This window comes from Dreissena polymorpha, chromosome 3, assembly GCF_020536995.1.
Source record: "Dreissena polymorpha isolate Duluth1 chromosome 3, UMN_Dpol_1.0, whole genome shotgun sequence".
Taxonomy (NCBI): domain Eukaryota; kingdom Metazoa; phylum Mollusca; class Bivalvia; order Myida; family Dreissenidae; genus Dreissena; species Dreissena polymorpha.
The window spans coordinates 89166277-89192033 of NC_068357.1; the positions used below are offsets into that span (position 1 = coordinate 89166277).

Here is a 25757-nt window from a genome sequence, read left to right on the forward strand (position 1 = left end):
TTCTGCAGCGTGAAATATTGACGTCTGTCAAAAGTGAAAACCTCCTTTTTAAAGATTCGAAATTTCCTTGCGGGGGAGCTGTTATTAGTTCAATGTTTTTTTTCCAAACTTTTGAGACATTCTTTCTAAAACCTAACACAAGAAATACATCTTATAAATACCTTTATTGATTTTTAAAGACCATAGGTTACCCCTACCCTAAAGATACGTAATTTTAATTATAATTCTAATTAATGTCATTATTTTCCTTCAAGATTCTCTGTGTTGATAACAAAATAAAGTAGTAAATTGCAAAAATAATGAATTTTCTATAAAAACACTTCATTTTTTAAGCATTCCTTTGGGATAATTGTGTGTTTGTTTGTAAGATACATGGCACATTAACATAAAGTTTTCTGTAGTAGCAAGTGGTTGGAAACAATACGTTCTATATATGTTTAATATATTTTATATCACTTCGTGAAATCTTAATTTTCTGTTTTATGTCTGTGTCTGAGTCCAAAGATTAGAACAAGTATACAGTGTTTATTTATTATGCTTTGCTGTTAAAATTTATGGACGTTTTTATTGACCTTGTTCTTCTTTATAGCATCTACTTACATGTGTTACAACTATTAATGTAGACATTTCTGTTTTTCTATCCTCTAAGTTAGGCAAAATTAAGCACTATCAATTTATGAAAATAACTATATGGAAACTTGTTTTTAAATAACCATCGCATCTGCCTATTTAGACTTCACCACTGGTACACTGCAGACAGTGAGTGCGTGTATTTAATCAATAGTGTTTAATAGCTTGTGCGACGGCATTGGCCAATTTGTCATTGCACTCTGTAAATATTTGCTGCTTTCAGGGAAAACGGGGCTTAATGCATGTCAAATAAGTGGTGTCCCAGATTAGCATGTGCACACTGATTAGCCTGTGCAATGCGCTCCGGCTAATTAATGACGACACTTTCTGATTTTATGGTGTTTTTCGTTTAAAGAGAGTCTCTAGTACTGGGATGACAATTAATGCATATGCATTAAGCCATGTTTTCCCAAAATGAAGCTCAAATTATCTTTCTTATTAATGATTTGAAAAAAAGAGATAAAAGTGATAATAACTTCAATGTAACCTCGCTGACAAGGCCAATAAACAAAATCACTTTTAAATCAAATAAACTACCAATGTGTCTTACATTTTTACCTTGTGGCATTTTTAGTAAACATCTAAAATGGACCTTTTTACAGTTTGTCATTAAATGCTTAATATTGATACATGTAAAAAGTGGATCTAAATATGTCCATTTAAAAAAACAAGAATAAAATTAAAGAAACAAAAAAGTTACCCTCAACTGGGCTAGAACAACTGACCCCTGAAATAAAAGTATATCGTTTAGACCACTCGCCCATCCTTGCTCATACAATAAGAGATGTATTTATACTTTATATAAGCAATCATCGTAGTCTGAAAAAATATAACGACAACAACAGAACTCTCCAAATTATTTAATCGTTTAATTTTGTCAATTTGTCTAAGAAGTATAAAAATACAGAACAGGACATAACTTTATTATGACTTGTACATAGAATATCGTCAGTCGTAATACACATGTCATAATACACATATCAAAAGGTCCTGTTAAGAGGAATTGATGATACCGTAATGAATAGCGTGTATTCAATGTAACGTAATACAGAACAGGAGTTTGGAAACAAAATCGCCTTTTTACAAAATAATTATGCGATAGGGTGGCTATCATGCTGTTAATATTTATTGATGTATACTAAAATGTAAAGTTTATTATCTTGCTCATACCATGTGGATTATTATGCTAATAACAATATTTTTGTTATACCGAATTCGATTGATCATCATCCTTAATATTGTTAACATTTATCTAAGTCAGGAGTGTTATTTTTTTTAATAAGGCATACATAATTTTTTAATCTATGACAATTACTTAGAAATCGTCACTTGACCAAAATGTGACAAGGTCCTTTTAAAATATTCGTAGAACACTTAACAAGCTCAATTGTTGTTTAAACTATATCAATTGTCACACACTTTTAAATATAAACATATTGAACATATTCTTCCGTGTCATACATGTATTCGCTTTCGTACAGTTTTGACAACCGCTCCATGGATTATCATCCTGTTTTGGGCAGCAGCACCGAAGAAAACACATATTGGACGCAACAACTGTTAACAATTGAAACAAAACTTTCACTAGCTTTTCCATTTCAGTCGGCTATTTGCATAATCTGTAATTAAAATTGAAAAAAAATATAGTCAAGAATTTCGATATTATTCTTCAATAAGAAGTCTATCAAATGAGTTTTTCCATTTAATGTACAGTATCTGCATCCTACAATCTTTTAGGATTATATAATACTTTGAAAAACGTTAAGAATGGTCGTAGTGGCGTAGTGGGTATGATGTCCGCATAGCGATCGGGAGGTCAAGGGTTCGTTCCCCACTGTGTAGCGCTCTTTCGATCTCCCTAAAAGACACCAAATACCCAAGTCCCATGACTCCTTGTATAGTCAAAGTGCGTGGATGCTCCAGAGGAGCTCTGCACTTAATTGGATAGAAGAAGGTACTATACTTTGAAGAGAAAACATACGATTTAACTAAACAAATCAAAACAGTTAACATATTGATGAATATAAAATCTAGATAACGTTCAGAATAAGTCGTACAAGAAAATAAATGAAAGCAGAGTTAATTAACATAAACAAATAATGTTTGTTTGTAAAGAAAAACAACCCAACTAATTCATGTACAAAAACATGTAAACATTTTTTAAAAATGTACTATTTTGTGCAGATTTGTTCATATGAAGACCTTTATACACACTTGTTTGATGCTAAACCCTTTATGCAAACCAAATAATGCAAACATTTCTTAAGAGATTGGGGCGTCATTGCTCGACTTAGATTGTACATTTGCATTGAAAACAAACAGCTCATGGTTTACTCAAAGAATAATAGTATGCTAATTATTGTGTTTATAAGTTAACATTTAAATTATTTTCAACCAGCACCATAATAAATCAGTTCTCCACAACAGAAATAAATGTATTGCTGTACATTTTCAACACACCAAAAAAAGGAAGTGATACACATTGGCTTTTCCAATACTTACACATGAACTGTATTTCAAGTGCCGATTGTGCGTATTCTGTAATCATCGCTTACCATGTAGGATGGATTATTTTCTGTACATTACAGACAGTTAATGTGGTCTGTTGAACTGCGCGTTTCAATTTGTAATTGGGTCACGAGTATGATAGTGGCGGGTTTGAGTGAGTGGCAGCCGATGGCTATTGGCACATCATTGACAATGCCTAGTGGATTGTCGGTGATCAAACGAGCAATTATATTAAAACTATTGAGCGTCGGAGTTGAAGATTGATACAAATGAGATGTTGATGAGTTTAAGTTACGCTAAAAGTTCTTAAGCGTTATGAATAGCAAGACAGCATTATATAATGTAAACATAAATCATTAACATAACCACAAATGCAGAAGAGGATGTATAATCGCAGTTATCCGTAACACAATAATCCCTATGTACTAAGTAATAACGTTTTCACCTACACATGAAAGGTTCGAGACGTACCGACGGCTGAGATATTTAAATATTCAATTTGGTTATCAATGTCAACGTATTTGTGTCTGGTCGAAATCATCGAAAGCCTTGTTGAAACATACTCAAATCAGTTACCTGGGAAGAAGAAGCTGTTCATGTTTTTGGGAAAGATTTGGAAGGCCTCACATGCTGGAGATCGAACCCTGGTTAAAGTTATCGGTATGCTTACACATTATACATGACGCCAACTTGACCTGGAATACATTTACAGAAAGGCTTATAAATCATGTAGAAAGTATGTAAATTTCATTCAATAACAGATGTTTCTCAGCAATTCATTTAAATTATGGTTCATATGGCCTATTTGACGTACTTGAATTACTAAACAAACTATTTGCCAAGTATCAAAACAACAACTGACAAAACACATGCACGTAAATGGTTGTGAACTTATCAATAGCTTCCTTCACGATTGGTGTTAGATATATCGTGTTTTGTGCCTGTACAATTAAGTTGCCGCGATGCGCTGCGCATTCGTGAGTGTCAGATTCTGAACAATGGACACTTCACCAGGACGGGTCCATTCAATACAGGAAATCGATACTAGTGCATGAGATCGTTAAGTACCACATTGTATAATTCTTATAGATTAATTTATAGGATGTTCACGATACTTACATTATGATTTGCGGGGACTGTCTAGTTAAAACATTTGACCGACATTGCGGTAACATAATCGTCAAGTCTCGGTTTGCTATCTTAAAATTATTTACGTAAATGTAATGCGACACTTACGCACAATGTTAACCATCGTATGCATTGATTCTACGCGAACGCTTATATTTTGAGTTGCGAAGTGAAAGCGTGCCGTAAAAATGTAATTGACATTTTAAACAAGTAAGTGGTGATGTGATGTCCTTTTGCGTTGGCCCTGCTTCCGGTCTAATCTTGAACCTTTTCAAAAGTGTTTGGGGTATAACAATAGGTTATGAACAGAAATTAGATAAATTATTTTCTTCTAAGATGGACGGCATGTTATTGTCTGGAGGCATGGTCAAGTAAGATACAGAATTTGCCTTACACCAGTATAAAAACCCAAAAACTCACCACTTCCATTAATTTATTTGTGGGCTTCAGTTACACACTTATCTTTAACTATATGTAAACACTTTATAATAAAAGCAATTTTATAAGGACTGAAAGCTTTTTTATGATAAAATATCAACTAAATTAAAGTTGAACAAATATTAACATGTCCAAAATTACAATATATATGTAATAATTGTCACTAAGGAAATAAATATGAAGAATGGAAGTATGAGTTTGTCATTGTTATTTAGCGGTATAACAAAATATTAAAATCACAACACAATAATGGTACACATACATACGGGTTCGTATCCAAAATTAATAATAAAAAAACAATAACAATTTCTAGGGCATTTCCATTTACTAGAACAAGAAGTTTTACTCTTAAAAGGCTAACTATACACAGTACATAACGCACTATTATTTTGCGACTCAAATGCAAGGTGGGTAAAAAAATAATTTTGACGACAGTTGTTTAAATCTAAGTGGATAAAAAGCCTTTTAAATTTTGACAAGGAATGCCACCTTAGATTATATTTAGGTTAGTGTTGATTGTTTAGATTTCTATAATACGGCCATACTAATAAAATTTCATTTTCGTTTTCAATAACATTCATGTTACACTAAGTAAAAATTATATCATTCCTAATCTTCCTTGTTCCATTAATAGTTTATGAGATGAACACTTAAACCTTCACATTAAAACTCTAGCATTATCCTTTACAGTAATTTGTAAATACCTCTTAAACTATTATTGTAGTTGAAGTCTATTAATTATTTTTCCTTTGTTGAAAAGTACCCCAAGAGCTCAACTATTTACTTCTGGTTATGTGTTTGCTTTTTCTGTAAAGTATCAGTTAAGATACAGCCCAAGTATTTTAGAAATTATCTACGCTCATTATATCGTTTCCTATTTCGAATATGAACTATCTTTGATTTTGGTTTAATTTTCAAAAGTGCACGATGTTTTTGCGGCATAGCAGTTTAACCAAGCTTTTCACCTTAACTGAACTTTTACATAACGCCAGTAGACCCAAATGAATACTTTTTATTTATTATATTGACTGATTTTTATCATAATCCCCCAGATCATTGACAACATAAACGCGTCTTTGTAGTATAGGATTTAACACTGTACAGTGTGGGGGGATGCATGTTTACCTGCATTTCCATACGAAACAGAGACAAACATTTAAGCCAAGTTAAAATTACGTGTATTCCATCCACAAGACTTTCAAGGTCAGTGCTGGGTAAAAAAAATCGCCAGGGAAAGGCGGAATTTACTTTCAATTAACGCTTTATGTTGATAACGCATTATTGCTTTCAAGGTTTCAAATAATACGAATGTAAGGGAAATGAAAACCTATCGGTAATGCCGTTTGTCTTGTATCGTGAGACAATACTACCGCAATAGTATAGTGTCCATGATATAAGGGAAATCGTTTACTTATCCAGCCACACGTATATGACGTGTGCAAGCCAGAATATGCTTCCGACACGTGTTGCCAATTTGCTACAAATAACACCGTGTGACTTAAATTTTCTATCGGAAAGTATCGTGGATCGACGTTCGATTAACAACACGCAATAAGATTATTTAAAACCCGCGTCAAGCGAAAATGGGTTTAATTCAAAATGCTTCCAGTTCAGCTCTGGCCCGGCCAGAGCATCCGCGCAGTCTTGTCAAGATATGAATACTAAATGGATATACCACGAAACCTTTCATGTTTTCTATAGCGGAAAGGGAAGCCCCTAACCAGACTTCACACATGCGCAGGCTGGACTTGAGCTACGCTGGCCGAATATGACATCAGACCGATTTTCGCCTGACCCGGATGTAACAATGTTATTTGCATGTTTGGAAAGAAAACTGAGTCTGAATCTAACATCGACGTTTCTTTTATACCTAATGATAAAATATGACATTTCTGTAGTGAAATAACAGCAGTGAATATAAACAAATTGTTATTTTCACCGGTGAAAATAACAAATTTTCGGAACTCCTATTTCTATTTTTAGATTATCATAAATCATTATATATTTTTTTTCTATGATCACGAGTGAATTAAAATCGACATTCCTCCGAATCCAACAAATATTATTTTTATTTTATGCTTTTGCATCGTTTATTTACATTGTAAAAGAGTTTGACTGGAGAATTTCGCTGGTATAATGACGTCATTTCGTCACACTAATGACGTCATTTTTGTATTTTTAAATGTATTTAGGCACGTCACGGGAGAAATGGTAACTTTTCAGCAAATGAAAAACACCTGTTAATTATTTTCTTGAAAAGAGGGCATAAAAGAAACAGAACATGTGTTCATGTCAGTGTAAGATCGTTTGTTATTTCACTCGTGCTCATAGAAAAATAATATTTTCACGAGTGGCGCAATTTTACTCGTGGCTGCGCCACTCGAGAAAATATATTTTCTATGATCACTCGTGAAATAACAAACAATCTTACACTGACTTGAACAAATATCCTATAAACCATATCTTTCGATGACGAAGAAATAAATTCATAATAAACCATGTGATTACACATATGATGTGATCACATGCAGTTAAATTTATTTCTTCGAACACTATCATGGGGTTTTATATACGTACAGTTCATAATAAACATTTCGTGCGATGGATATGCGACTATTAAGTGAACAAACAACAACAACATAACTGCACTGTTTGTTTTTAATTTTGTAACTTCAAAACGTCAATTTTGTGCCTTTATTTTAAAAGTCAGGATATACGCCGAATATCTTTTTAAAAGATATTTCTTGTTTATGTAGCGTTTATTTACATGCGCGATTTGGTTAAACCATTCGTTTACATTATGAAGCATGAATTGTGCGTTTTGCTCACTTACTCAGAAAAATAATGTCATTATTATACAGAAGAATGCATATATTTCGATCTTGATAGTAAACTAGAGGTACATTTGATTATTCTGCTAAATCATTAATATACAGCTCGAACAAGATTGGTGACCTTATAAATCCCTGTTCTACCAAGCATTATATGTCAGATTAGTTGTTGCGTTAGGAGTCCATTAGCATCAACTCCTGCTCATGATATGCTAAACAAATGTCGTAGTATGTTGAGGAACTGACCTTGTCCACCGACGGTTAATAGTTTTGCTAGCATGCAGTCTCTATATTTACAATTAAACGCTTCTTTTATGTTTATTGAAACACCCATATGTCTGTTAAATTTTCGAATTGTGTGGCATACTGTAAATAGGTGGTCTGTACAGGAACGTAATGTCCGGAATCCATTGTGTTCATCTACGAATATATTGTTAATGACGAGATATTATATCAAGCGTTTGTTAAATACACTTGAGAATATTTAACCATTTGTCGGATTAAGACTTATCCTTCAGTAGTTAAGCGGTATGCGTTGGTAATTCGTGTTGGTTTATGGTATCGATTTTATAAGAGACGTTTATTAAACTGAACCCATACATAACACATTTAGTGGAATTTCAAGGATACCATATTTATTCTTGAATTCTAGCAATAAATCCGGTAGAAGTCTTTACACCATATTTTTCCATTTCTGCATTTCAATACAGTTTTTTTTTCTTCGAAGCTTAATTTTCACATGCTTTTGACATTTTGAAAACAATTTTAAAGTCAGTCTCCCATGTTTTAAGGACATAAAATTATGGGTCGTTTACAATACCGCCGTTTTCGACTAGGGTTTAAATCGACATAGCCGAGTCGTGTTTTTCCTAATACTTTAATGTGCTGCCAAAATACATAAAAATCCTCTTTGCTTATAGATTCATTTGTTGATGTCTCTCATACGTTTACGACTGTTGATCTCTCGATCCATATAGTCTGTGTTGCTTCCGATAAAGCTGTCTTAGTTGGATTTGTTCGCGTTTGGTAACGGTGCATTTCAAAAAGTCTTCACTTTAGCTTGTTTCGTTGTATAATACATCTTGAGTGCTATCCCACCAGGCCTTACATTTATTTCTGAAGGATTCCTAATAATTCTTTACATGCATTTTAAGTTTACTTTTTCGATGAGTTCATTGTAATATAAGTCACATACATTACTTAATAACGCGTCCACGGTACTTTGATTGCCAAGACAGTTTTGAACTTGTTCAAGTATGGTCGATAATGTATACATGTCATTAAAATCAGCAGTGAAAATTTGCAACAAATTGGACTTTGTTGCTTTTCCCATATTTATCACTCGTAATTTTGACATCGCATGCTTTGTTCGTTTTGTGTGCTTATGTCGATCATTGACCAGTTCGGTTTTATACAGAATGTCGCATATAAATCTTTGAAACTAAGTTCTTCAAATGATTTTAATACTTAAGAGTTTAAGTTTCAAAAGTTTCAAAATTAAGCTTCTTAGGCATTTATTAAATGAACTTACAGACCGCGAATCTAGATAAGTACATGTTGAATAAACAGAATTCAAGAACTTGCACAGTAGAGGAGCTAATAATTGTTTGCAAGAAATAACAAAATCAAGTACAAGCAGATCAAGTTCACTAATATTTCCTCTTTTCAAAATCCAAACGCATATAATACTTCTTCTATAATTTATAAGTTAGAGTTTATAATAACTGAAAAGAGTACATAAAGTACTTAAAGTGGAGAAGAAAACGGTCGAGAGCTAATAAACGGAAATACTGAAAACTAAACACTCAAACTGATTTAAGACAATAGATGATTATTAAGTTTTTCCTTAGAATTTGAAAAACCGGAATAAGGCATAAAGGCAGTATCCGGTTGTCTATTGATAAAAAAAACACTTTTCCGAAGTCAATCACGTGCGACATTTATCTAGCCTCACAACAAATTGACATATCATTGTTAAAGTCGTGTTAGACAGAACATTTCTACATGATAGTTCATGGATGCCATTAACTAAAATATAATGTTGAAGTGTTTTAAGATTTGGATTGATAAATAGACATGTAATTGGTATGAACGCCAGAGCAGAATGTAATGTTCTCACAATGTATACACTTCAAACAACAATTTTGTTTTTATTAGGATTTTGTCTGAATGCTTGCAGAGTCACAGGTATGATTACAACTTTCATGATTGTTCATTGAACGTGTGGTATTTTTATGATGATGATGATGTTAACGATAATAATCATTGCTATTATTATCGTATCAATTATTTATTGTATAAATTGTTGTATTGCATTTCAGGAATATTCAGAATTTATGTAGATGCAATTTTATATGAGGTTAGGAAATCAAATGTTTGAACATGTATGTTATTCGGAAAAAGTTCACTGTCAATGTTATATTGATCAATGTTATGAAATAGAATGTTTCAATAGTTATTTTATTCGGAAACTGTTGAGAATTAATTTTTGATCAGGTTATGAAATGATATGTTTGAGCATGTTATGTATTTAAACAAAGTTCACTGTCAATGTTATATTGATCAATGTTACGAAATAAAATGTTTGAATAGTTATTTTATTCGGAAACTTTTGAGAGTACCTTTTATATCAAATTGAGAAATCAAATGTTTGAACATGTACGGAAACAATTCAGTAATGGAATACACTTGGAGACTTTTCTAACGTAACATGTATTCAAATCAATATAGCTCCTTTATTTTTGAACGGATTTTGTTGAAATTTGGACTCAGACTAATTCAACACATATCTAATAATCCAAGTATATTTAATTGCAATTGATCAATATTAAAATATCAAACATAACAAATTTTAAACAAGAAATGTGTTTGTCAGAAACACTATGTCCCCTTCTGCGCCACTTTCACCTTGAAGGATGACCTTGACCTTGACCTTTCACCACTCAAAATGTGCAGCTGCATGAGATACACATGCATGCCAAACATGAAGTTGCTATCTTTAATATTGCAAAAGTTATGGCAAAATGTTAAAGTTTGTGCAAACAAACCAACCAACAGACCAACAGACAGGGCAAAAACAATTTGTCCCCCACTATAGTGGTGGGGGACATAACTATCATTGAAAAAGTAAAATTCTCAAAATGTATATCGTGAAATAATAATGTGAAAGGTAAAACGCATTAACTTACACGTCTTAATGACCGACAGGCTTGTTACATTGCGCTCATACAAGCCATTGTGTTGTTCTAATTAATGTTATGTTTTCTTGGTGTAAAAACTCACCTAGAATAATGAAAATGAAATTAAATTGGAATTATATAGCGCGCTGTACTACACTTGATGACTTTTCGAACGTAGCATTTTTCAAACTTAAATATCTCAGTTATGAGTAAATATTTAATTTAAAAGTGTACATGTGATCATTTGACTACAATATGTACAGGCGAACGATGAAATCATTCATCCGTGACAATCGGATGCTTCAGCAAGTGGGGAAGGTAACCTGCAACATGCCGATTGCGCTGTTGCGCTCGAGAAATATCGATTTTAAATTAATTGTATGTTTTCCTAGTGTATCAACCCACCTTAAATGAAGAAATTTAAATAAAATTAGTATCATATCGCGTTTCACTATTTTCACGTGCAAAAAGAGGAAACCACACCTACCCCAAGTGCAAAAGCGCCTGATTGTCATGGATGATTGATTTTATCGTAATCTTGCACAGAATATAGTCAAATGATCACATGTGAAATTTTAATTAAAAAACTTAACTTATTACTGAGATATTCAAGTTTGAAAAGTGTTGCGTTAGAAAAGTCTTCAAGTGTATAAGGTTACGCAATTAAATGTTTTTACATGTTTTTGAAACAATTCATAGTTTTAATTATATAAGGTTACGAAATCAAATGTTTCGACATGCATAGTATTCGGAAACAAGGCAGAGTCAATTCTATGTCATGTTACGAAAACAAGTGTTTGACCATGTTTGGTATTCGGAAACAGTCCCGAAATAATCTAATTATTGATTACAAAATCATAAGTTTTAACATATGCTGTTTTATTATCGTTTGTATGAATAATGATATGAAATGGAGTTTTATCATATGTTTTACCTTTTCTGTAAATACTTGTCTTAGCATCATCATTCCAATAGTCAGTGCGTTTAAACAAACATAACAAGTAAGCATATGCGTATGGATCCGACTTTTCACAGATCCCATTACAGATAAATCAAATCATGTTTGTTACTTGTAACTTTAGCCAGGAATGTGTGAATCGTTCTTTCTTGTTTAAGTTGACTTGGAGACTGTCTGTTCCGAGACGCACTTTCACCTCAATTATAATTATTGTTCGTGTTTTTCACTAGAAATCGGCATGTCGTTTCTCCACTGTCCGCCATCTTGGAATGTTGACTTGTGGGTAATTTATGCATAGCATTACTGCGGAATTTACATAAACTTTACCTGTTCTATATTTAAGCATTAGGTAAGAAAGCTGCACTATTTTTAGCAGACGTAAGGTTAATATTTAGTTCATATAGTCTGTTTTATTTTGTTCAGTCATTTAAAGTCTATTTTATGATTTAAAAGTGTTAAACGTGCGAGCGTTCCATAATTGGTCACGGCAGTTATTGTGATCCGTTTTCGGTCACACACAATAATGACAATATGTGGTCACAATGACCAATTTCTGGTCACAAGTGGAACGCTGCGACTATATAAAGTGACCGAAATTTCGTCACAAGAATCATTCTAGTTCTAATTTTTAAAGGGGTAACATCTATCACGTTTTTCTTTAAAAAGTAAGTTTAACATTAAAAATAGTGACTTTGGTATTGAACCATTGAACTTTGAAATATAAGTACTAGCTCATACAAAGTTCTTTTAATTTTTGAGTAATTCAACTAATTAATCAAATTTTTAACTAGCTTCATTGAATCTTTGACATCCATTACTATTATGTGACTACGCTACCTTGTCAAGAATGTTAAGTCTGATGAATATCACGTTTTATTGAATGTATCTGAAGTTAGCATTTTGTATATCAGTAAAAAGTTCTAACCGTTTATTGTGAATAAACCCGTTGAACATTTTGTACCGGAATTGCGTTATGAATTTAGTACCTCGGAACGCAACAATAATAATACCGAATTACATTTCAATAAAAACGTTTTGTATTATTTTTACAGTGCTTTTAGATTAACACAGTATTCATAAAACTCTCGGTGGCATTGAGGATAAGATGTCATTAAATTACCAAAAGACACTCCGTTTAAACCTTATTAAAGTAAATTTGTTAATGTCACTTAATAGAGATTGAGTTATTTATCTCTAAAGCGGTTCATTAGAAGGTATTCTATGTGGATGGGGGTACATATCAACTAAATAAGGTTTATCATAGGTAAACATTGCGCTCAACAAACATCATCTCATTAGAAAAGGGCCCTTCGCTTTATAATCATTTGCTATTTGTTGTTTACATACATGTTTTCTTAATGAAATGAATATCAAATTAAACCGATAATTAATATATACATTAACATAAGCGTAAATATGCATCACCGAAACTGATTGACTGATCTGCTGTAGCTTTTGGACATTATACCATTATAGTAGTAGAACAGTTGTAGAAGGTTCATATGTTATTGAAGTGAACATAGTTTTTCAAAGAGTAATTGGTAACCATTCTCATACTAATGTACACACATGTACATTTTTGAATACTATTTTTTTCGTCTACATGGCTTACTAATGACGAAGTGGACATATTCTGTTTCTGTCTATGTTATATTGTTCCGGAAGGTAGTTATCGCCAAACTATTCTAGAAAGCAAGATATTTGAGAGATTATTAGAATGTATTATTGATACTGATTCCAAAAACGGGAAAGAGCTTAATTTAAAGCCACACAACTTATTTGGCATAGTAAATTTAAGTATAAATAAGAAACATGTTTTATCTATGCCAATTAGAATATATCTGATGGTTACAAGGGTAGAAAATCGTCGCGCTTTAAAGGGATGGTCAACCAGATTGCTATATATCACGAAAAAAAGAAAAGTTCTAAAATACAGTATTTTTTACAATTATTAGTTTATATTGATTAAAATATCACGACTGGTATATTACATTACTTGAAAAATGTTGTTAAGTTTTCATATTTTCATTATATTGGGTACTACAATTGTACTGAGTATGTCCAACAGGTAATTTGGAGAGTTCTGTTGTTGTCGTTATATTTTGTGAAACTACGAGGATTGCTTACAAAGAGTATAAAATACAACTCTCATTGTATGGATGGTCGATTGGTCTAAATTTGAGACTTTTTACTCCAGGGGTTAGTGGTTTGAGCCCTGTTGAGGGTTACATTTTTTCTTTTTTTAAAATTTTATTCTTGATTTTTTACTGGAGATTTTTAGATTCAACGTTTAAATTTATCAATATAAAACATTTAATGGCGGTATTTTAGAACTTTTCTTTTTTCCGTGATCCTAAGCAATCTGGTTAACAACCCCTTTAAAACTTAAAAATAATCGCGTTTGTCGAAATGGACGTATACGTAAAGGACTTCTTCTTTCGGTCTTAAAAGCGGCACCGTTTGAAAAATAATAAATTACTTGCTAACTAGGCTATAGATTTAATGACAATTTTGCACACTTTCAAATTGCATCTATATGTATTTATAACATGTATTTCATTTCAAGGTCAGAGGCTTTAATTGTGTGTGATGACTTGAACTCTCATACCTCAGAATTGCCTGATTTTGTTGAAAGTAAAAATACTTATAATATAGAATTTTTTGCCGGGCGGTTATATCCCTGACGTAAGTATGCCGCGTTACTCGCAAGATAAAGGGCGGATTAACAATAACGGTTTAATTCTTATTGATTGGTGTAAACAAACCGATTTGCGTATACTTAATGGTCGAAAATAGATAAAGCTGTGCCCGTTAAATAAACATATGTTGGTATCTCTCTATCTTGCGTTGTTGATTATGTGTTATCTAAACCGTATTTATTTCAGGATGTAAGTCAATTGTGTGCATGATCCACATATTTTATCTCATCATTGTTTGGTAAATTTTACATAATCTTGTAACCAGCCTGATAATAGTAATTCATTTGTCAAAGTTGATTAGAATCAGACACATATATATGTTTGGAACGGTGAAAATAAGGATACTTATACATATCAGTGTTGTCATCTGCTTATGTCATTGATCAAATGAATGCATGGCAAATGCTGTTAGTAGTTGCAGTTCAACAAATAGTATTGATTTGTGCATTTCACAATTAAGTGATATTGTTGAAGTAGTTGTTTCTCCTTTGAGTGCTCAGAAAAAGATCGATTTTTTATTAACATTTAAATTTATTTAGGAAGATTAAAACAGATGAATATCGGTCGTATTTAACTCACAATAGGACTGAATACAAAAATTGTCTTAAGCAAGCTAAACTAAAATATGATAATAATCAAACCAAAAATATGTTAGATGCAAGATTTAAAATGCCAATTTGTATTGGAAAATGTTAAAAACAGTCTGTTGCCGTACAAGCATCAAACATAACAATGGGAGAATTTGCGAATTAATTCAAAAGTATTAATACCCTGGATAGCTTGTTTTTTACTCCTGATGAAGACGTTGTACACTTTGTGGAAAGGTATGCACACAATGAGTTTATATTATGTTGGAAGAATTAAATATCCCTATATCAATTCAGGAAATTAACAAAGCTATAACCAAAATAAGCCCAAACAAGAGTGCAGGCCCTGATTTATATTTAAATAATATTTATATACATGGATATGGTAACCTCACATCGTATTTGCATGCTCTATTTAATAAACTATTAACCTTAGGGTATTTTCCAACACCATGGTAAGATGGTCTCGTGATTCCTTTACACAAGAAAGGCAGAGTTAACGAAGTCAATAATTATCGAGGTATAACATTGCTAAGCACTATAGGAAAATAATTTACCAAAATATTAAATAATAGATTGTCTGTTTGGGCAGAAAATTACTGTGTATATATAGAGGCACAGGCGGGATTCAGGCCTCACACGAGTACAGTGGATAATATATGTGTGTTACATTGACGCATAGCTCACATTTTAAATCATGGTAAGCAGTTGTATTGTGCTTGTATGGATTTAACAAGGCATTTGACTATGTTGTCCGAGATAATTTATGGTATAAATTGATAAAGTTTTTTAGGTCCAGTACTGGATATAATAAGGTCGATGCATATCGCAATAAAGTCCACAATGTAACGAATTAAGTGATAGCTACGAATGCATGCTTGGAGTGAGAAAGGGTGAATTTTTAGCTCAATTTATATTTTCCATGTATTTAAATGACTTAGAGTCAGAACTTCATAATACAGGAATATAAGGTATTGATGTTAATGCTTTTAAAATGTTACTTTATGCTGATGATATGATTATTTTCGGCAACACAGCAGAAGAATTACAAAAAGGCTTTAATTTACTTCAAAAATTTTTTTTGTCAGCTCTGGAAACTTATCGTAAACACTGATAAAACTAAAATTATGATTTTCAGAAAAGGTGGGAGAACAACTTCTAAAGACTTTTATTATAACGGTAAACTGGTTGATATTGAAAGCAAGTGTAATTATCTCGGAATCGTTTTTGCGTCCGATGGATCCTTTTCGGAAGCACAAATTACGCTTTTAAGACAGGCATTAACAGCAAATTTTTTAATGAATACATATTTATAGAAATTAAATGATATTTCTATGAGCCACACATTAAATCTATTTCATAAACTTATACCTCCATTTTGAACTATGGCAGTGGAGTTTTGTTTTGCATAATAGTTTATTTCCCCTTATTTGTCTTTATGTTTAATTCACGGCTGAATAACGAAACAGAAACCATTTCCTTTTTCCGTATTCAAGCCGAAATGGCTGCTTTTACATAAATAATAAATTTCAATGGAAATGGTGATACAGATATAGATGAAAATCAGTGTATTTCTTATTTTTTATATTAAAACCTAGGTATAAAACATATAAAATAGTGTATATGTAGTTGTGATATGAAAAAATATATTGCATTGCATTGCATTTCCAATTACGTTTATGTAACGATAACCCTGTTCCTTGTTCGCAACTGAATATGGAAAGAAGAACCAGTTCCTCATCGTATTTCCTTCAAAACAAAAATTGAACTTGCATCGTTTTTTTAATATTTAATTAACAACACCAGTGCACTCCATATCTTGTTTTACACAAGGTCTATGGTCTCGATGGTAGCAAGTACAACTCCGAGCTCACCAGGTTCAAATTTCTTATTCAACCGCAAAAAAGATTAATCAATAATAATATAACTTGAAATAAATATTTATCGTATACACAAGCTATATATATATATATATATATATATATATATATATATATATATATATATATATATATATATATATATATATATATATATATTTATGTTTGTTCCAGTAGCTTTGCAAAAGAGTGCTCTTTGAAACACAGTTCATTTTCTTCATTATTGGTTGACACGCGAGTGCAAAACTAAACACATGATAATTGTTCTGAGGGTCACCTAATCTAATTGTTTAAAAAATAGCTTGATTAATGATTTCAAAACATTCCTTATCCTGATGCTTACTTCTAGTCACTGGAAATTGTAATACATGTGATTATAAACTTTGACTATGTTTATGATGCCAACTTTAATGAATACGACGTGTATTATTGCTTGTTAAATATTTCTAACTTACTTGATGTTTATGTATTACAAAAAAATTTATGACAATGTTTATAATACATAAGATTACGAAAATGACTATAATGATTATGATTACTACCAAGATGAAGATCATGTACATGATTCCTATGTGTATGAATTATGACTATGCTTATCATTATTAAGATTGTGATTATGATTAAAACGACGATGACGATGATGACTATGATTGTTACTACTAGCATCAACATCAGTATTATTAACATTACAGCTCTATATTATTTATTGTTATATCGTTTTATAGCCCTTATTATAATTAATTCATTAATAATAATAATAATTCTAATAAAAATAATAAAAATGATAATAATAATGGTAATAATAAAAATAAATAATAATAATAATAATAATAATAATAATAATAATAATAGTGATAATAATAATAATATTATTATTATTATAATTATACTTTTTTAAGGATTTGTACATTTTTAATACACATGTTTATTAAACAGCAAAACGACGCTATACAATGTTTAACGTAACTCAATGCAAGGTATTTGAAAATCATACTAATCGTAATCATATTTTGTTATTAATATATTGACAATGTTTTATGTACAGATTCATGTATATTTTCAGCATGTCTGGCTTGTCATGTAGACGGGAAACCGATGTGTTATGACCGAGACCAACAGATGTGTTGTAAAGGCCGCCTTCACCCGAGAGTAGAGAATGGACACGAGAAGAGGTGCTGTAACGGTACGTTGTCTGTTTGCTTGTGTGTTTTTTAACAAATGTGGTTAACTTCTTCGTAAATCATGGTTGCACATATTTGCAGAAATATGGTAACTTTTGTTGAAGTTTATTTGCATCCACTGTTCATCGAGAGTTCGAAATTATTTTGTTTTTTATGTAAAATAATGCCACCTCAATCTATTGGTTCTTGACTAAATTTGTTAATCCACAACTTAACAAGCAATCATAATTACGCTCATATATGTATATAAGATAAATGTATTCCTTAAGTGTGCTTTAAGTAATGCGTTCTCCAAGTTATACATAGCACAATCTTAGATTGCATATTTATTTAGTTTATTTTCCTGCAAAATATCCACCCGGCAGATATTCAACGTTTCAATCGACGAGCATACTGTTTGATGACATGAAAGTTGTTCTGACACATCAAATGAAATTTTATTAAAATGCAGTCATATATGATGGCTCATTGCACTCGTTTCATTCCAGGAACCGTGTATGCAAGTCATTTCCAACAATGTTGTGATGGCATCGTTTATATGCAAAGCAATACATCTGTGCAATGCGTGAATGGAACGACTGAGCAAAGTAAGTAATCAATCCGATTTTGCCAAACAAAGAAATCATGTTATTCTTTAGATTCAAGCTGGTGTTGAAGATTATTTCCACTTTGTCTGTAATGTTCGTATACACATGTAGTTGGCGAAACTATTTGAAGCAATACTGTTACACTATATACATTTGTGTAATAATTCATACTTTGTCAAATGGTTTTAGAATATGTGAAATAAAACTGTTCAGCATGAATTAAGTATTATACAAATAGTAGCGTTAACAAAATGCATACTACTTATTGAAGGACGTACTTGTTTTAATGGGCAGATGCACTCAAGAATGTTACGATAATGGATTGCTTTGGTGTTCGCATATTTATACAACGACTATACTAATTGTTTCCAACACATTTTATTTCAAGATTGCAGACAAGATTACGCGTTAATATGAATTATAACAATACTGTTTTGCAATCAGACACAGGTAAACGTCAACAGAAAACATGCAATGGATCCAAAAGATGTCTAGGGTCAAATACAATAGTAGTGTATACTATATATATATATATATATATATATATATATATATATATATATATATATATATATATATATATATATATATATATACATATTCACATAATGAATATACTATATATATAAAAGAAAGCACAGTATCTTGTACAATTCATAATTGCATGTAATTATGTGTTGAAAAAAAAACATATAAGAAAAACATAAAAAAAAATAAAAACACAACATCTTCTAGTGTGCATAGATAACAAAGCATCTGTACATTGTAATAACAGATAGAAAGAAAAGGCATAGATAAACAATATAAGGTGCATATAATTATATGTTATAAAACATACGTCTTACATGTAATTTTATTTGAGTAACGGTACGCTTTAGTTAGTGTTTGGTGTAACAAGTAATAAAAATACAAAAAATCTTCTTAATTCAACAAATTTAAATTCTAAGTTTATGAAACAATAACATTAAACAATTCCCATTCACTATCGAAGGATTCAAAATTATTTTTTGAAATTGATATTTTTGTCAAGTTATCATATTGGTACTTAATGTATTTCTTTGCACCTGTTATGCTTGGAATGCTTTTATTATTTGTACACTTGTATAAGTATAGCTTAATAAACAAAATAACATTATTTATGGCTCTAGCAGACGTAGTTGAATATCCAAGTAGAATGATTGACATGTTAATGAAAGGAAATGTTTGTTCTGGTAAAATTTCGTCAATAACGGCTTTAGATGTCTGACAATCCCAGAATACATGTTCTTAATATCCCTCACTTTGTTTGCAAAATGAACATAATGAATCATCAGTAATTTTCATTTTATTCAAAAGACTATTTGTTCGAGAATTCTGTGAGTTAGTCTATATTGGAACCACTGAACCTTGACATTGGTTATTAAAAAGGGTAGCGCAAAAAGCAATTCCATAATTTTTCATTCATTATGGTATTTAGTTTTGTACACCATTTTGCTTTAACGGATGGTTGTTCATTATTTTTATTTAGAATGGTGTATAGTCATTTTGCACCAGATTCTTTTTTTCAGTACAAGTTGTAAAAGTGGGGGCAAAAAGGGTTTGATAATTTGTTCGGTAGGGCAAGATATGCAATATGTTTTCACAAATTTATTTATTGCTCTTGTCACCCCTGTATAATGAATGAAATTTATGTTCAAATTATACATTCTATTTAATTTATCGAGAGAGATAAATGTTCCATTTTTAAAAATATCACATATACAATGAATTCCCTCTACGAACCATGACTTAATGAAAAAACTTCCTATCAATATATTTGGATTAAAAAAAATCGGATAATACAAGAATTCTCCTGTGTTAACTTCTAATTTACCACAATACAGTGAGAAGCTAATTAAGACATCTACCCAAAAAGGTTTGAAATTCTGTTAGATATATTTACAGGGTAATGATATCTGCAATTAAAAAGCTTATATTATCAAAATAAAGTTTTGTGATTTCTTTCCAATTTCCCCTAAAGGATTGAATTTTTTGTATCCTTGTTATTTCTTGTTATTGCTGGAATAAATGCATCCAGATTGATCATTTTTAAACCTCCTTCACTATACTCTTTTACAGTTGTCGAAAACTTTGTTTTACTATGCCCATCCCAAATAAAATTCAGAATAGAAGACTTTATTGAGTTTATAATGGTATCGGGTGGGGTAGGCAATGATATAAAAAGTGATTAAATAATGACACAATAAGTGTTTTCATAATTACAATCTTTCCAATTGGCGTTAACATTCCAGGTTTTCAGAATATTTTCCATTTTGACATTTTTTCCTCATAGTTTATTTTAACCATTTTTGACAGGTCAACATGGCCATTTATTCCTAACATTTTAAAGCTGTGTTTTATCTTATTTAGTTTCCATTTTGTTTTTATGGTATAACAACTATATTTGTGCTTGCCAATGCATACAACACTTGTTTTATCAAAATTTACATTAAGACCTGAGATATTTGAAAAGTCCTGTTGAACAGTTAGAGTTTCATTTAAGGATTGTCCAGTACCGTCTAGTAAAATTGTTATATCGTCTGCAAAAACTACCGAGGGAATTGAATTCTAAGTCGAACTCTGTCAGTATTGTCTTCGTTACAGACCGATTCGATACTCATAAGAGTTTCAGAATGTCTTACACATTCACACAAGGTAGGAATCATTATAAGAGTGCTTCCTCTTGGCATGTCGATAAAAACACTTTCTACATGTGCTAAATCAAAATCTGCACTTCTACTAATCAATTAAACCACACCACTGTCTTTCATTACATGTATGTTTCTTAAATGTATTTCTTAAGATTAATATTAGTTTAAAAATATTAATTTCGAACAAAGATATATTTGCACAAACAAATGTATACACCAATTAAGTAAATACTTGTTTGAATAGGATTAGAACGCAAGATGTAATCTTATTTAGTTCTTCTCAATATAGTATAATATACAGTGTATGTCGTCATGCGAATATAGTTGGTTTACAAAAATTAAAGTTAGACAGATGGGTAAAGTGCGAATAATAAAGAAAATGAAATGAAAATATAAGACAATAGAATCATTTGAAGCATGATAATTGAAAGAACAACAGTTAGATAAATAATACAGAAAATGAATAGATTAGAATGTTGAGACAATTTGAATAACAAAGAAGCTGAATGGATAGCAGAAAATGCAATAATTACACACATGTGTATATAGCATCTGATATTTATAGACTAGAAGTTGAAAGTAAGAAAGTAATGGTCATTCTGTAGCAAGTCTATGTATCGAATCGTTTACTATTGATAATGTATCTGTGAACTGCATCAACCATTTTTGTTTTTGTGTGGAAGTCGAGTGAATTATCACCGTACAGTATAGTTTCAACAGATGGGACGGAGTACATTAATATACTATTAAACAATTCTCCACGAATGTTAACATAATCATTACATTAAAAAAAATAATGGGAAGGCGATTCTATTACTCCACAATGGCAAAGCGGGGAAGCCACAATATTGCGTCTAAAAAGATGGGCATTAAGCGCACTACAATTTGTTCTGATACGCGTGAGTAATGTTTGTTGACGCCTTTCGCCATAAGAAAAAAGTTGATTTTGCACTGGTCGGTCCAAATTAATTAGCCTTTTAAATGAGGCGATTGACCTAGCACATTTAGTGTTTTCAGGAAGTTTATTCCAATCGTCGAGAGTAGAGTGTAAAAAAGAATTTAAGTACATTGATGTTCTTGCATGGATAGACTGAAAATTAGATGCATTTCTTAAAGAGTAATGGCTAGTTTCGCCAACTGTATTGGGAACCAGTGACTGTAAATAGCTTGGTGCAATTATAGAATTCATTTTGTACATTAAAAGTAGCTTATGCTTGCGTCGCCTTTCACTAATACTTTCACAGCCCACCTCATGATAAAGTTCATCTACAGATACCAGTCGAGTACACCCAGATTATATACGAGCTGACTCTGTTTGGATGTTTTCAAATTCGTCTTTTTCGTATTGAGAACAATTATCAAAAACAACATCTGCATATTCAAGTACGGGTCTTATGAATGCAACGTTAATTGCTTCAAGCGATTTTCTATCTAGAGTCATTTTTAATCGACGCATTATTTGAATACGTTTCCATGCTTTTTCTTTAATATATGTTATATGAATATGCCAATTGCAGTCATTTGATTAAAATACACCCAAATGTTTATGGACGCTAACAGTAGGTATCTCGACGCCTTGCATTGAAAGTGTTGGATGAAACGGTTTATTTAGTTTGCGGGATACACTCATAGATTCAGATTTGGAGGGATTAATGTGTACTAACCTTTTGTCAGCCCATGAGGAAAGTTTATCTATATCTATATCAGACTGCAAAATTGCTGCAGTTTAATTTGGCGAATTTACAACTATGCAGAGACTAGTATCATCGACAAACAAGTTTATTTGTGCCTGTATGTCAGTAGTTATTTCATTTATGTACACCAGAAAAAGGAGCGGACCTAAAATGAAGCCGTGTTTATGAGTTATACGTTCAAACACTCTTTCAGTAGTATTCAATAATGAAATTGGTCGATAGTTACTATTGATTGGTCACCCTTTTTAAAGATCGGGCAAAAATTTGCAATCTTCCAACAGCAGGGCATTTTGCCAAAGAGAGACAATATTTAAAAAAAATCACATAGCGGTGTACTAATGTATTGCATTGCTTCCTTAAGGACACGATTATCCAAACCATCAGAACCGGTCGCTTTTCCTAATTTTAGGCATTTAATTGCGACAATGACTTCATCAGAAGATATGTGTATTGACTGCATGGTGTTAATACATTAATTTTGTAATGGCGGAAGTCCGTGATTTGGTTCGGTAATTAATGTTTGACTAGCAAAATAAGTGTTAAGTATATCAGCCTTGTTGATATCATTATCCACACACGTATTTGTTTGTTCATCATAAAGTGGCGGAATAGATCTATATGAGTCAGGTGAGATGAATGTTCGAAGTGTTTTCCACCAGTCTTTGGCACATAGTTCACTAGGCTAAGTTAATTGGCAGTTTTACTAAAGTATGTTTTTTTTTAGAATTTCTCAAAGTAAAACAACTTCGTTTCTAACGGTTCGGAATTTTGACCAGTGCGTTTCAGTATTAACTTTTTTTGCTTTCCGATACAATCTTTTAAGTTGCAGAATCTTTTTCTTAATAGTAGAGTTCATCCATGGACGATCATTAGAGCGTATACATACAATTTTGTTTGGAATGCATTCATTAGCAGATTGTAAGATAGCATTTGTTATATTCGCGGCATATATATCTATATCGTCATTTTTTATAAGTTCATTGATAATAAACAGCGTAATTTATTATAATTCCCACGGTTGTAACGCCATATAACGTCGAAAGTAAGCTTTTGTAGCAGGCTTTTTGTAATTTAAAATTCCAAATATGGGGTAACGGATGTTTTGATCCAATATTGGTTCTCCTACTTCTGACATAAGAACATTATTTTGATAACTTACAAATAACAAGTCAATTTTTGAAGATGACGATTCCGTAAAATGTGTAGGTTCATTGATAATTTGTGTTAAGTTGAATTGCAGACACAGAGCGTGTATTTTACGCGAAGATCATGGGCAGAGGATATTTAAGTTAAAATCGCTCGTTATAAGTATGTCCTTTATAATTGTATCTGACGCTAGTCCAAATGAGTCCTCTATAGCTTTTAAATAAGAACTATTTGCACTTGGAGGTCTATAAAAGACTCCGAATAGAATTGATTTGTTTCATTGAGACTAAGTTCAATCCAAATACATTCAATTTGATTCAGCTCAAGATCAAGTATGCGCTTAAACGGAATATTTTGATTCACGTATATAGCAACACTTCCATGAGAATCAAAAGGACGATTCTTGCGAAGATTAATATTCAAACACGTATTTATCCATTTTTTTTAAATTGTTGATATAAGATATTCCATTCGATTATTTTCGATTGAGTTATGTTCAATTTTTCTAATCAGAATCGCATTTTAGAATTTTGTTAATGTGATGGAAACAAAGTCTACCTACAAGTAAAGAGTTTTCCAGAATTGTATGAAAAATTTGCCCTGATTAAACGAAGGCGAAAATTATGCTCCATGTACAACGTCGCATCATCCTCGACATAAATAAGTGGTCTTTAATACTTGAATACTAAATAAAAACGGCATCTATGTAAAATATTAGCAAAGATATTGCATAAATGTAAATAAAATATGGTGGCGGCTTGCTATTAATCTATAAAATTCAGACAATAGATTGCCCGTTTTAGATTCGTTCATGGACACAAATTATGCTACATGTACAACGTCTCATCATCCTCGTGTAAAGCGCGTTCTTTAAAACTCGATTGCTGAATAAATCTTCATGACATAGTGAACGTAGGGAACTTAAGTTTTGATTACATAATTGTGTAGTACATATTTTCTTAAAATAAAGTATGGCTAACCTTTTCCTAAATATTTTATGTTGAATCTACAATGATGCAATATTAGAAATAGGTCAGTGTTGATATGTGACAAGGCCAGTGATTCCATGTGGAAAGCTGATAAGATTATGGAGCAAAATAGATTGACAGCTTGCATCATGCCAAGTTCAAAGACAGGATTTTGCCAGGGGTGACCGGCGAAATTACGAAAAACTGTTAATATTTTATGTTGGGGATGTATGGGTATTGATTGTCGCACAACATAATGGTGATACATTTACGTACTATCGAATCATGAATACATTACACGTTTTGTTGTCAGTACAAAACAGAACAATAGTTTATTTCTCCGAGGTATGCATCGATACAATATGGGAAACATACAATATACTCAGTACAAAATACATAGTGTATGCTATTGTTGTCAGACTGCCCACATGGAAGCTTCAGCGTAAACTGTTCACAGCCCTGCCATTGCCTAGAGGGTACATGCGACAAAGTTACGGGTGCATGCGAAAATGGGACCTGTGAAGAAGGATGGAAAGGAACAGCGTGTAATGAAAGTAAGTTATCAAAATTTGTTATTAAAACAAAAACACGCATATAATACTCTAGAAATCTATCAACATATTTGCATTTTTTATTCTTACAATTACATAGCTATAAATGAGCAAGTATATAGT

The 25757-nt window shown here is 31.7% G+C and overlaps 1 protein-coding gene across 1 annotated transcript in view; it reads left to right on the forward strand.

Moving 5' to 3' along the window:
• Positions 1–9445: 9445 nt before the first annotated feature.
• LOC127875204 (multiple epidermal growth factor-like domains protein 10) overlaps positions 9446–25757 on the forward strand; it is a 22845-nt gene continuing 6533 nt past the window's right edge. Inside the window, exons 1-4 of the mRNA XM_052420060.1 lie at positions 9446–9722; positions 17902–18021; positions 18508–18606; positions 25503–25637. Of these exons, the coding sequence (XP_052276020.1) occupies positions 9623–9722; positions 17902–18021; positions 18508–18606; positions 25503–25637 (454 nt within the window). The 5' untranslated portion in view covers positions 9446–9622. The remainder of the gene's footprint in view (positions 9723–17901; positions 18022–18507; positions 18607–25502; positions 25638–25757) is intronic.